General features: G+C 30.8%; 1 protein-coding gene and 1 non-coding gene across 2 annotated transcripts; one reads left to right on the top strand and one right to left on the bottom strand.

The window, feature by feature from the left end:
* Nucleotides 1–606: 606 nt before the first annotated feature.
* Nucleotides 607–4,143, top strand: LOC107932121 (S-type anion channel SLAH3). Its single transcript, XM_016864073.2, has 5 exons — nt 607–805; nt 2,121–2,507; nt 2,589–3,359; nt 3,434–3,465; nt 3,537–4,143. The coding sequence occupies exons 1-5, from the start codon at nt 731–733 to the stop codon at nt 3,889–3,891; spliced, it is 1,620 nt and encodes a 539-aa protein (XP_016719562.2). The 5' UTR covers nt 607–730; the 3' UTR covers nt 3,892–4,143.
* Nucleotides 4,144–12,280: 8,137 nt separating this feature from the next.
* On the bottom strand, nt 12,281–12,362 carry TRNAS-AGA (transfer RNA serine (anticodon AGA)). Its single transcript has one exon. It is a non-coding gene; the product is annotated as a tRNA-Ser (tRNA).
* Nucleotides 12,363–14,537: the final 2,175 nt, after the last annotated feature.

The following is a 14,537-nucleotide window of genomic DNA, read 5'->3' as shown; positions in this document are numbered from 1 at the left end:
TTGTGCCAAGACTTCACTGTTTTCCTCAGTCACTTTCAAACATGGTGGCTTTAATTTATTTAGGTTTTTTTTTTTGAAATTTCTTTGAATCATCATGTCAGAATTCAGATATAGATCATAGCATTAGATTTAGTTGTACCTTTTTCAACCGCAAGTTTCTTAATAATAGCAAAGGTGAACTGTGTTTGTCTTTGAAAATATAATTAATATAATCATCAAACCCAATTCTTGAAGAGAAAACAAAAGTACAGGTAATTAATGATGCTTCCCATGGCTCATCGACTACCATTTTTTTAATTTCCAACCAGCTGGAACGTTTTTTATAAAAGAAATTCTACAACGAACACAATTTGTCTTTTTCCAGGAAAATAATGCCGCAATAATAATAACAAAAAAAGCGTCAATTTAAAGTACATCGGTTAGCACAAGACTGACCCACTTTGGACTCAAATACATATCTGGTTTGCCTGCCTGACTGCCTGTTTCTAGAAAACGTGTATTGGTTGTGGTTCTTAGTGTGTTTTTTTGGACCACATCGTATTTCTTTCTCCTACATATATATATGCTGTTGTTCTGTTTTCAGAGTTCATCTTCAACTCACAGAACTCGGTTTGGAACCATTTATATTTTCTCACTGTTCTTCCCATTTGTTTTATAGCTTCCACCATCGGCATCGGAGATCAGCAACGCCGCATTATCCAAGGTGAAGCAGCCAAGTTTGGAGGTTAGAATGGATCATAACGGCGAGCATCCGGCTTCTGTAGAGGTGAAGGAATGTCATGCATCTGGCTTCGATAGCATCAGCGTAAGTTTACACCTTTTTTTTTTTATATAGTAAATGTGTTTCTCTCGGGGGCAATACTTAATATGGGATCTCTTTGTCTTCATAAATTATGTATATTCGTTGTCACCAGATATGATTTTAAATATGTAAACTAATACATATATGTCAGATTTAGATGTACCAAAAAGAAGATGGCAGATTCTTTTAGTTAAATGGTAAACTTCACTAAACTATTTATAAGGTTATGTTTTAGTCATTCAAAATAAAAATGTTACAATATGATCATTAGATTATATGAAAGTTTTCATTTAAGTCACTAGGCTGTTAAAATAACTGTTGTATGGTCTTTTTTATTCGCACAATCTGCATCAATCAAAAGCTCACGTTCCCTTTCTCTGATCTTCAATATTAACCACCAGATCGATTTGGATTTAATGTCTGTTATTCTACTCATTGATAGGTACTGATCTACCGTATTGATCGTCAAATTGTCTTTTTTAAAGCTCGTTAACCAAACTTTTCTTTTTGAAAAAGACTTTAATAGCCAATGACGAAATAAAAACATTTGAATAGTTCAGTGACTTAAATGAAAACTTTCGCATAGTTTAATGACCATTTTGCAACTTTTTGAAGTTAAGTGATCAAAGCATAAACTTACTAATAGTTTTGTCCTTTATTAAATAAGTTATTATGCTTTATTGTATTCGAATGTAGAACCTTTTGAGTTATATCTATTAATTTAGTGCTGATTTCAAATGAAATGTTGATTAATGTTAACAATTTACTTAGGTATGAATTCAAGGTTAGAGGCTGATTTTGATACAGCTTGAAGATTTAAGGGCTTATTTGGTATAAATTAAAGTTTAAAGTGCTTATTTGGGTATAATAAAATAGTATATTTCATGGGTTTTACTTCAGATTTTTAGCTTTTTATTTTTGTCATACTTCCACTTTCTTTTCTTTTAGTATGTCTTCGGTAAAAAGGATTATGGGTAGTTTTGTACTAAAAGTTAAATTATATTTTGTTTTCCTACTTGTAAAATAGATAATTAATGGTTGCATAAAAAAAATAAACTGATTATTTTGTTAAAATTTTTTTCTATTTCTATTATGAAAAACTAATTTTTATACATCACCATGATATATATATGGCGCACTTGATATTTCATCAATCATGTTAATTTTTAACAATACAAATTGATGAAATTTTTAATAATCTAACATACAAAAATTAAATTATAGAGTTACAAATACAATCTAAATTACATATACTTTTACCGTCATACTTGCACTTAAACATAATGAAATCCTTTGAAATATATTGGCGCATTTGCAGGTGGAAAATGAAACAAATAATTTCTCAAACCAAATCAAGGTTTGGCAACCCAGCAATGTTGATGAGAGGAAGCTTTGTATTTCAATGCCCTCTTCTCCCACTAACCATTGTCATGTAGATGAAGCTAAGGGTTTAGAAAATGGAGTTCCAGATTCTTCAGCTAACATTAAAAACATCAATCAACAACAACATCCCAACCATAAAAAGCTCAAAGACAAGAGGTTTGATTCCTTCAAAACATGGTCTGGTAGACTTGAAAGGCAGCTATCAAATTTACGTGGAAAACCACAGGAAATTGAATCAGATTCAGAGAATATTGAACCATTGGCACTACCTGTGGACCGATTCTTCGATGCATTGGAAGGACCAGAATTAGAGACCCTAAGGGTATCATTTCTAATACCCTCAAATCATAATTAGACCATTGGTTTCTATTGGAAGAACCTGACATTGTTTTGTTTTTAACAGGCTTCCGAGGAGATTGTTCTTCCTGATAATAAAACATGGCCATTCCTCCTTCGATATCCCATTTCTGCGTTTGGTATCTGTCTAGGAGTTAGTAGCCAAGCTATCATGTGGAAAACCCTAGCCACTTCACCATCTACAAAGTTTCTTCACATCAACTTGATTATAAATCATATCCTATGGTGGATATCTGTCGCTTTAGTAGCCATTGTTGCTTCCATTTACCTTCTGAAAGTGATTCTCTACTTTGAAGCAGTTCGTCGAGAGTATTACCATCCAATCCGTGTCAACTTCTTCTTTGCCCCATGGATAGCTCTTTTGTTTTTAGCTCTTGGAGTGCCACCTTCACTTGTTTCAAAATTGCCTGTACCTTTATGGTACGTTCTTATGACACCAATCTTCTGTTTGGAGCTTAAAATATATGGACAATGGATGTCAGGCGGTCAACGAAGGCTTTCAAAGGTGGCTAATCCTTCAAACCATCTCTCAATCGTTGGGAACTTCGTGGGAGCACTATTGGGTGCATCAATGGGGCTTAAAGAAGGACCTATTTTCTTCTTTGCTGTTGGTCTAGCTCATTACGTAGTTCTTTTTGTAACTCTTTATCAAAGACTTCCAACAAACGACACACTCCCCAAAGATCTCCATCCTGTATTCTTTCTATTTGTTGCAGCACCAAGTGTTGCTTCAATGGCATGGGCTACGATTCAAGGCTCCTTCGACAATGGAGCTCGAATTGCTTACTTCATTGCCTTGTTCCTTTATTTCTCACTGGTATGTCTAGCCTCTTTAAACATCAAGAAAAGTTCCATATGAACAATTTGACTTATAACTTGTACCCTTTGCAGGCAGTTCGGGTTAACTTTTTTCGAGGATTCAAGTATGTATACATCTCTGTTTACCTATAATTCAGTTCTATTACGCATCTCTAATTTTTCACTTCTTTTACAGGTTCTCATTGGCTTGGTGGGCATACACATTTCCGATGACCGGGGCGGCGATAGCAGCCATGAGATATGCAAGTGAAGTGACAAATATTGTAACTCAAACACTTTGCGTCACACTTTCCATTGTTGCTACACTTACAGTAACAGCACTACTTGTAACCACTATATTGCATGCCTTTGTCCTACGAGACCTCTTCCCTAATGACATAGCCATTGCCATTAGTGACAGAAAACCCAAACCTCATAAGAAGTGGTTCAATCTTTCAGACATTGAAACTTTCTTGAAATTTGCAAGTTCTGACAACAAGGATATAGAAGCTGCCTTAAAGATTCCCACTCCAGAAGCCACATCAGTGTAAAACTTCATCATCATCAGCCTTAGTTTCAACCTTTAGTAGCAGGATCTTGCCGATTTTTTTTCTTTTTGAATCTTCAACACTCGATACATGTGAGGAACATCAGTTTTTGGTTTCCAATGAGCATGTACGCAGAGAGAAATGAAGGTTTCTGGCACTTTTCTGCACCAAAAGTGAAGGAATAATATTATGTATAAAATATTGATTAGTTTGTAAATTGCAAACGTAATTGTATTATTATTGCTAAAATAAAACCAATCAATTTAAAATCGCATTCTAGTTTTTTTTTTCACCTTTTTTCAAAGAACAGAACAGCCTGCTTCAAGCATCTTGTGATTGGTTGTCCGAATGGAAACTTCATATGAGCTTCGTAAGTTCATTATGTCAACTGTTGGAGGCAGATTCATTAGAGCATGTAATATTTAAGGGAAAAAGGGTTTAACCACCTCAATTTCCAACAGTATAATTCTTGTGTTTAATGTAATAAGAAAAAGAACTTATTTAATGTAAATAATACTTAAAATAAAAAAATATTTTGTAAGCAATAGTACAATATTATAAAATATTATTTGCTACAATGTTTAAAAGGAAATATTGTATAATCATAATTTCATTTTTCAATTTTGATGTCTGCAAATTCGATATAAATAAATTAGTTTTATTAATGATTTTTTACTTATAAAATTAAACTTTTAGAACCTCCTTGCATATGTTTTTTGGTGTTTTTTTTTTGTTTGATTTGACTAAAACTTTTGATGAAGACATTGAAATCCTCTAGATAATGCAACATATAGTTGGTTATGAGAGAAGACATGTTGTGGCAAATATACTTTTATTGTCGGTATTGTTTGGACTTGTGCTTTGTTAATGGTCATAGCAAAACAAAGACGTATTAGGAATTGTTTTCGCTTGAACTGAAAAGGGTATCCTTCATTTTCTGCAGGTGAGTGGAATTCTTGATAAAAGGACTTGACTTCGAGCAAGTTGATCAATTGTTATCTCAGAGTGTCTTACATTATTATCGAAACGTTTGTGGACCATTTTGTTCCATAGCATAAGGCATTAGATGAATCCAAATTTCTTAAAACTATTATGACAATGGACTTTTAAGATCAATTTGTGTGGAGGCAAATCATTTGGTAGAAGTGTATTCAAGAATTTTTCTAGATAGTTATCATTTGTATCATCCATAGCTTGGTCGAAACTACTGAATATTTTACTATCACCTGGGAAGATGTTTATCATCTTCTCATTGATTTTGTCCACATAGTTGTTTATTGTTGCAAAAATCACACGATTTGTCATGTATTGTGTTGAAATTGAATTTCCATTCAATCGTGGGAAAACAAAATGTAACACCCCAAACTCGGCCTAAACGTTATGGCCGAATCTGGCAATGTCACATTGTAACACCCCTTACCCGTATTTGACGCCGGAATAAGGTACGAGGCATTACCAGAACACATACACTTATAAACGTATTAAACCGAGTTATAAAATTTCATACAAATTAAAATTTTCAAATTATTGTCTTCGAATCGCTAATTAGGGCTTACGAGGCCCAATATATACTCATTCAACCCAAGCCTTATAGCTACCACCATTGTAATATATTAAATATTCAATATCTCGTAACGATTCGCTAATCTATCCCATATACTTTCACACAGATTAATTCACAATTCACAAGTCTTATCATTTCAAAGCTTATAAGACACATGTACATATCTATACTAACTCGTATGAGTCTCATACTCATTCATATGTTCAATAAATCCGTTAAATCATTTCAACATCGAAGAATCCACATTATGTCAGAAACAATACTAATAACGATCATAAATCGTTTCATATTTATTCCATGTATCATTTACTGGACTTCAATTATCATTTCATAAATAAGTAATTTACTAATACATCTTGCCATATACAATATCCAATTGGTTAAATCACTTAATTGAATTCAACTTCAACAATCACAATAAATCTATCACTTGAATATGAGTCCATGTAACACTTACCAACTTTGTCAAATTAGTGAACATCTTATGGAATTGAGCACCTATTTTCTCGATGCCATAGTCCAACTATGGTCTTACACGTAATCACATAACATATACCGATGCTATAGCCCAGCTATGGTCTTACACGGAATTACATATCACTTATTGCCATGGTCCATCCATGGTATTTTCCGTCAATTCGTCTTTATCACTAAAAGAAAGTACTCAACCCTGTGTTCTACTTAATTTGAACTTTCATTCCAATTTATCTATCTTTCTCAACAATCATAATTCAACCATGAATATATATATAGAATAATACATTATGTCATGCATAATACTAACAAATAATTGTTTGGTTTCAGCCATATGAATTTACAATTCAATTCATAATAACTAATTGAAATGAAACATTATGTCATTTCTAATTCAACGTTTATCAAATATAATCGGGCATATGAACAATTTATATACAATCATTCATATATTTTATTTTTCCTCCTCCTCATCTCCATTCCACATCCTTAATGTAAGTAACACTCTTATAAATAACATTTTTAATAATTTTACTATTCACTCTTATGTATATTCAAAGTTGTCTATCCGAGTCAGAGTCACTAAATTATTTTTATTCGAAGATACAGAGATCCAAATTAAGATCCGTTAATTTTCCCTGAAAATATATTCACGTATATTCTTACCATAAAATTTTCAGAATTTTTGGCTTAGCCAATAAGTACAATTTATTCTTTAAATTTTCCCCTATTTCACTGCTTGACAGTTCTGACCTCTCTTCACTAAAAATTAATTATCTCACTGTATAGAATTTAGATGGTACTTACATTTATTTCACTTGAAATAGACTCATTCATAGTTCTAAACATATAAATTTTAGCTCGTAATTATTTTTTTTACAATTTTTAACAATTTTCCAAAGTCAGAACAGGGGATTCCAAACTCATTCTGACCCTGTCTCACTAAACTTAAAATATCTCAAAATATATAACTCTGTTGTTTTCTGTGTTTCTTTTATGTAAAAATAGACTCATTAAGCTTTCATTTCATATCTTATTCACTCTCTAATTATATTTCCACCATTTTTGGTGATTTTTCAAAGTCACACAATTGTTTCTGTCCAAAACTATTTTGTTGCTAATTCTACTATTTCACAATTTCACTTTTTCACTTTCGATCACTATTCAATTCAATTCCACACATATATTCATCATTCAATTACACTTAGTCGTTACATGATCTCATGTATTTTCACCTAGTCAATTTCCCGTTGAACACTCAGAATATACACAGATACGTAGAGAATTAGCACATAAGTGCCACACTGATATGTAGCCGAAACTACCATTGATGCGTAGCCGTAGCTACCACTGAAATGTAGCCGAAGCTACCACTGATATGTAGCTGTAGCTACCACTGAAATGTAGCCGAAGCTACCACTAATCAATAACACTGGAAATGTCCACAGGCTTACTCACACAAGCTGTCAGGTGTCTGCAACACATGCTAGATCACCCAGCACCCGAGACTCACTGTAACACTGTAGCACTGGTCTCTAGTGACATGTCACTTGTATCCACTTATATTCCTAAGTTCAAACGGGAATTTACACTTAACACTTTATTTTAAACACTTTATCACTTGAATAATTCATGAACAATTTTCCTTCCACATTCAATATTAATTCACATATCAAATATAATTCACAATTTATAAAAATATATTGCTATTATTTACACATAACTTACTTTGGTGCAACAATATAAAAATTTAGCAATTTAGTCTTTAATCTTTTCTTTTCTCCGATCAAGGTCGATTCCATTTCTTTCTTGATCTATAATAACACATTTGACTTATTTAATACTCACATTTATCAAAACAGTCCTTGACTCAAACTTTGGCAAAATTACAATTTTACCCCTAAACTTTTGCATATTTACACCTTTTCCCCAAAGCCCGTAAATTAAACTTCATCCATTATTATTATGTATTATGGCATGCTGAACATTTTTCCCTTCTATAACAACATCAAATTCTCACTCTAACACTTACTTATGAACATTAGGTATTTTTACTGGTTATATCGTTTTACTCGTTTTCACTTAAAATCACTTAGCAAAAGTTGTTTAACATAATTTCAAGCTTCACATTCTACCATAAAACATCAAAATAAACACATTTCACCTATGAGTATTTTTCCAAATATAAACCCTAGGTTAAATTATTGCTAGAATAAGTTAAATCAAGTTATCGAGACTCTAAAAAACGTAAAGAACATTAAAAACGAGGCTTAGAATCACTTATTATAGAGCTTGGAAGCTTGAAAACCCTAACTATGGCTTCCCCCTTGTGAAATTCGGCCAAATCTTGAAGATGGACAAATTTTTGGCTATTTTGGCCTTTTTAATTCTTTTAATTACTAAATGACCAAAATGCCCCCAACTTAAAAATATCCTATTTCACTTATCTCATGTCCATTTTTGTCCAACAAGTTAACCAATGGTCTAATTTTCATTTAAGGACCTCCAATTTAAAATTTCATAACAATTGGACACTTTTAACATGTAGAACTCAACTTTTGCACTTTTTACTAAATTTAGTGCCCAAACGTCGAAATTTTCGAACGAAATTTTCACAAAATCATTTCGTGAAATCGTAGACCATAAAAATATAATAAAATTTTTTTTTCTCGTCGAATTTGTGGTCCCGAAACCACTGTTCCGACTGGGCCCAAAATCGGGGTGTTACACAACATCTATCAAAGCGTCTTCACATTTTACCTCACTTGTATATTTTATCACCATTTCTTTTGACAAAATAATTAAGTAATCAACTATTGTAGGTTCAATTCCATTATCAAATATTCTTTGTTAATATGTGTTTCTCCATTTTTTGCCAAAGATATGATATTATCAAACTATGATTAACTGTCTGAAGCTATATCGCTTGTGGCACAATTGGTAAAACTTGTCGAAAATCTCTTCCAAACACTATTACTTTTCCATCAAACGATCCTAAATTACACATGATGTCCTTTAAAGTTCTATTAACTGATTCTATACCATTTTTTTTTTGCCATTGGTGCTTCATCTTATGAGTAGTGATTCTCTTCGTAGCAATTCTACTTTAGCCATAAATTCAGTAGATAAAAGGAAAAGTAGGTGTAAGCCTAGGGACAGAAAACAAGCCTGAAAAATAAAGTATCCAACAACCCACCCTAGTTTCTCCATTTCCAGTTGTTGTTGCAAGAGGCATCCTCAACTCATATCTATTCATCGTCAAACAAGAACCCATGTTGGGAGAGAGTATGTGTGTCGACTCGCTTGCTTCGCTATGGATATGGTCAAACATACAACAAGTCTATCCACCAATCAGAGCATAGATAAGTAACCTCCATCGATCTACTTCTTCACTCTATAGTGTGTTTTTTCATAACACTAAAACAATCTAAGCTTGTCTTTCTGCATCGCAGAATATCAAAATAGTATGAAAGCTGCTGGTGGCCTATCGGGTCACCTAGATCAAGACACCTACAGCTGGAGCGCATCAAATTTCACCTTTGCAATTTCATGGTTAGGAATTCATGTTCTTTGTTGGTTCTCATCTATGCCTTGCTTGATTTATCTCGATTAAATGTTGTTTAAAATTATAGCAGATTTTATTTGGAACTTTGTCCTTTACTAGTTTCCATCATCGCTGTTGCTCTGATCCATTTTTCTTCATATACCCTATGCATATTCAGACATTATAATGGAATGTCATCCCTCTAAATAAATGGAAAAAATGTTTAGAAAAATGAGTATACATGTATTGCTATTTAACGATAAATTAAGTTTAAATAGAAAGAAAGAAGAAAAGGAATTTTGTTTTTAGAGAATCGGAGTTGGAGGTAACTATGATGGTAGTCGCGGTGGAGGAAGATAAATTTTGAGAATAAAAATTATAATTAAATCGGTATAATATGTAAAATTTGAGGGCTAAATTTAGTATTATATCAATTTTTTAATTTCCTGTATATACCTGGGTTTTTCCTCAGCAAAAAAAAAAAAAAAATCTCATCTAGCCTACCTTGAACCAAGAAAATATGGAGGGATACAGATATAGTAATCCATCATCATCACTAGAAATAATTTTACTGTGAAAGAAACCATTAACAATAGGGGGAAACCATTGGTTCTGCTAACCCTATTTGTTGTTACCGTGGTTTTATTCGTCAGCAGTTGCAGGTGTATCAGACGTCGTATACATGGTAGTAACGTCGATGGCCATGGCAATGGAAACACTCCGGGTATCGAGCTGTCTGTTCCTGTCTAACTTTTCGGTAAGGTTATTTTTTTCTCTCAAGTTTAAAACATGTAGATTAATTATTTAAAAGCACTGTTAACCTTTGACATGGTGAAGAGGGTGGTAAGACTGATAATAAGGAGGAGAAGGAGGTGATGAAGGTGATGGTGAAAGTGGAGACATGTAGAAGGCGTAAAATGGGGTGAAGGTGGAGAGGATACTAGGGTGGGCATGAGGAGGGTGGTGTGAAGTCACATGTTGCCCGGAGGACGGTAAAAGTGAATGAGACGGAAGAGATGGTGAGGGAGAGCACGAGGGCGGGTGTGAGGAGGGTTGAGACCCTGTGGGCGAATTAGGACTATATCGACACCCATACGGCTGTACTGGATACTTGTTTAACATGGTGAAAGGGTGGTAATGACTGACAATAAGGAGGAGGAGGAGGTGATGAGAGAGATGGTGAAAATAGAGACTTGTAGTAGGGGTAAAATGGGGTGGAGGTGGTGAGAGAGAGCGTAAGGGTGTTAACAGTCTTTGTCTATTGATATATATATTACTCACTATGATGTCTAATCTCATTTTCTTGAACGGGTTGTCGTTCAGGAAGAGTTATATTGTGGGCTATGTATAGAATGATGAATCGTTGAATTATATCAACTAGACTCGTATAATAATAAAGATTTGAAGTGAATTACAATGTATCTTTTATGTCACCGCCTTTATAGTTGGGGTTTTTTTATAAAATAAATTGAATTGATGGGATGTTACTCAAATTAGCATTAATAATTCCATTGTTGTGTTTGAATTTTTGGTTAGCAAAGAAGACTAAATAAATAACCTTTTTAATGGGTGTCGTTGCCGGTATACAACGACACCGGTCAAAATTTGTAGTTGTACGGCCTCTCATATATTTATACACAGTTACAGATATGTTTCACTTGTAGTGGCTGGAAAATGGACACTAAAGAATGAATTCTAAAATATATTTTAAAATTTGAACTTAAATTTGTTGAATATATTGATATCTACATAAATTTATTATTGTTTTCTATGTAATATGTATTGTTATTTTATATGTTTATAAATTTTATTTATTCGAATTATTATCTCAAATATAAATATAAAAATATTTTTACGTTAGTAAAAATATAATTTTAACATTTTAATAGTCTATATATTTATAATTTTAAAGAATTAAATCAAGTTTTTATTATTTTTAAGAGATTAAAGTACAATTTTATCTTTACTAATTTATAATTTAAAAAATTTAAAAGATACATATAAAATATTTTCCATTTTAATGGGACACCACCCCTCAGTTACATTTTGACCCAACTTACAAATTTACAAGTCAAAAATATTTTGCTGGAACTTTTAGACGTATAAATCTGTATCATACATTTTGAGTATAACATTTTGCTAAAAAATATGGAATGTTTTGAAAACTATATATATATATATATGATATATAACAATTATATAGCTTAATTATCATTAGAAATACAAAGAATAATTTCCACTTTAATGTTCCCATTTTAAAATTAATTTAATTTTGTTCAACTTTTAATCATTTTTAGAATATATCTAATTGACATGATTTTTTCTTTTCAAATTAAAATTATTTTTAAAAAATTGATAAAACAATTTATTTAATGTTATCATATAAATTTAATTTTTTAGAATTCAAACTGAAATGACAAATTTTGTAAACATTGAAGGTTAATTTTGTTGAATATTTTATATTTAGGATCAAATTGATATAATGTGTAAACATTAAAAGGCTAAATTTATTATTAGACCAATAAAAAGCACAAATCAGCTCTGACTGAACAAAATATTTGATTTCGAAAAATTTTAGGACTAAATCAAATTAATAGTCTAGTGACTAAAACAGATCAAATGAGCAATAGTGTGTAGTGACCATTTTTATAGTTTTACGTAATCTTGCATTGAGTCATAGTTTTGTTCAACTTTTTAATAATTTTTAGAATATATTTAATTGAATTAATTTTTAAATAGAGCTAAAACAATTTACTTAATGTTACCATATAAATACAAACATTGAAGAGGATTATAACAAGAAACAAATGCGTGAGCGGCAGGATTCGAACCTGCGCGGGCAGAGCCCACATGATTTCTAGTCATGCCCGATAACCACTCCGGCACGCCCACATTGACGATCATAATGGAAAATGAGCATACATGTATTACTATTTAACGATAAATTAAGTTTAAATAGAAAGAAAAAAAGAAAAGGAATTCTGTTTTTAGAGAATTGAGTTGGAGGTAACTATGGTAGTCGGGTGGAGGAAGATAAATTTTGAGAATAATAATTATAATTAAATCGATATAATATATAAAATTTGAGAGCTAAATTTATTATTGTATTAATTTTTTTAATTGCCTTGTCTCCCTCCCATAAGAGATTTAAAATAAAAAAAAAGTGGCAATAATTAGGTGACCTATGGTGTAATTTACCCGTTTAATTTTTATATTATGAAGTTAAAATTGTGCATCGGAGACATTAGGTGTTTTCTTTTTGGGTAAATTGCACTGGAGGTCACCCAATTGTGGTCAAATATTTTTTAGTCACGAAACTATAAAAATTTTAAATTGGTCACCCAACTTATCAGATTTATTTTTTTTGTTCTTTTCCGTTTATTACTGTTAAGATCTGGAAGGAAAGATGATGTGGTAGTTTTAAAATTGGTAAATAACATATTTAGTTCTCAATAATTACACATTTTATCAATTTGATCATGATTATAAAGAAATTAACCTTCAACATTTATAAATGATCTCAATTTGCTCTTAATTCTAATAAAATTATATATTATATCGATTTAGTCATAACTGGATATTAATATATTTAAAAAATTATTTTATATTAATATTAAATAAAAATAATTATATTAATATTGAAAAACACCTCTCCTTTTAACGATTGACAAAATACCGAAGTTTTATATTAATATTAGTTTTTGTATTTTACTTTTTACCAATTTATTTTCATTAAATGTATATAATTGAATCAGAATTAAAGTTTCGTATATACATTTGAATCACAATCAATGTTTCATGTGTATAATTGCACAAAATCAAAGTTCATGTATCAAACAACAAATTGAATTAATATGTTAGTGCACATTTTTTGGGTTATTCCCTTTTTACCATTTAACATACACTCTTTATCATCATATGTTGGTCATTGACCGAGTTTATCATCTAAATTTGAATATGCATTATTAAAACTATTAAAATCTCCATCTTCCGTATACTCTACGAAGTATAAATTATCTCAAGTCTACCAATGGTAGAAGTTATAAAATATGCAAAATGCTAGTACGATCCGATATTTTTTTATACTATACTAATGTGATGTTGTTAATACGAGAAATACATTTTTTAGAGTAATAAATGTCTTCTCAACTATATTTCGAAGCTTTGAATATCTTAAATTAAAGATTTTGCTAGTTGTCTATGGTGCTTGTGTTTAACACAATTCTCTCAAATTGTATCATATCCCACGATATGGTGCAAGAAAATTTTTCTATTTGTATAATTAGTATATCGACCTTATAATATTTTGGTTCACAATCCAAATAGTTTGTAGTTTTAATTATAAAAACTTATATAAACTTAATTTGGAGAAAGACATATGCTTAGTTATATCTCTTTTTATAATACATAAATTAAGTCAAAAATAATATAAATTCTACCATATATAACATTTATAAAAAAAAAGTTCTATAAATTATCTAAATTTTTTATAAATAATATAATATTTTGGCATAACACTTACTTAAATTTTTTAATATTAATTTTACTTAATTAATCAACACTAATTAAAGTTAAAATATTATTAAGGAGAATTGATCTAGGAAGTATATGATATTAATTAAAATTAAAAAAAATGAAGTGTCATTTTTATTAGATGCCTAAAAAGATAAAATCTATTATTTTATTTAAATTTAATCATAATATATTGTTTTTTAAATAAAATAAATTATGAAATTCCTATGGACTAGAATTAATTCAAATTAAAAAAAAGTTTTAAAAATTTATACAATCAAATGATATGCAGTATTTAATATTTAACATTATATGCAATTTTATCTACTTTTTAGTGTATATTTGTTGGATTATCCCTCTTTAGCATTTAACATGCACTTTGATTGTAAATTTCTATTTTTTAATTCAATCTTCTTTTCCATCATAAAATGCAAAGTGCGATGCATGGTCTTTTTTTTTTTTATGATGAAAGATGGTAATCGACTACCTATAAATCAAATACTTCTTACATGTGATGTACCAAATTTATCTTTTAACAAAAATTTTCTAACAGGA

This window comes from Gossypium hirsutum, chromosome D02 (assembly GCF_007990345.1).
Source record: "Gossypium hirsutum isolate 1008001.06 chromosome D02, Gossypium_hirsutum_v2.1, whole genome shotgun sequence".
Taxonomy (NCBI): Eukaryota; Viridiplantae; Streptophyta; class Magnoliopsida; order Malvales; family Malvaceae; genus Gossypium; species Gossypium hirsutum.
Note: the sequence above shows the minus strand (reverse complement) of the source record. Positions and strands in the feature narration are given on the sequence as shown.

Excerpts from the sequence above, each read along its gene's own strand:
- LOC107932121 (XM_016864073.2), top strand. The coding sequence starts at position 731 with ATGGATCATAACGGCGAGCATCCGGCTTCTGTAGAGGTGAAGGAATGT. Across the intron at positions 806-2,120 it reads CTGGCTTCGATAGCATCAGC|GTGGAAAATGAAACAAATAA; the intron begins GTAAGTTTACAC and ends GCGCATTTGCAG. Across the intron at positions 3,360-3,433 it reads TGTTCCTTTATTTCTCACTG|GCAGTTCGGGTTAACTTTTT; the intron begins GTATGTCTAGCC and ends TACCCTTTGCAG.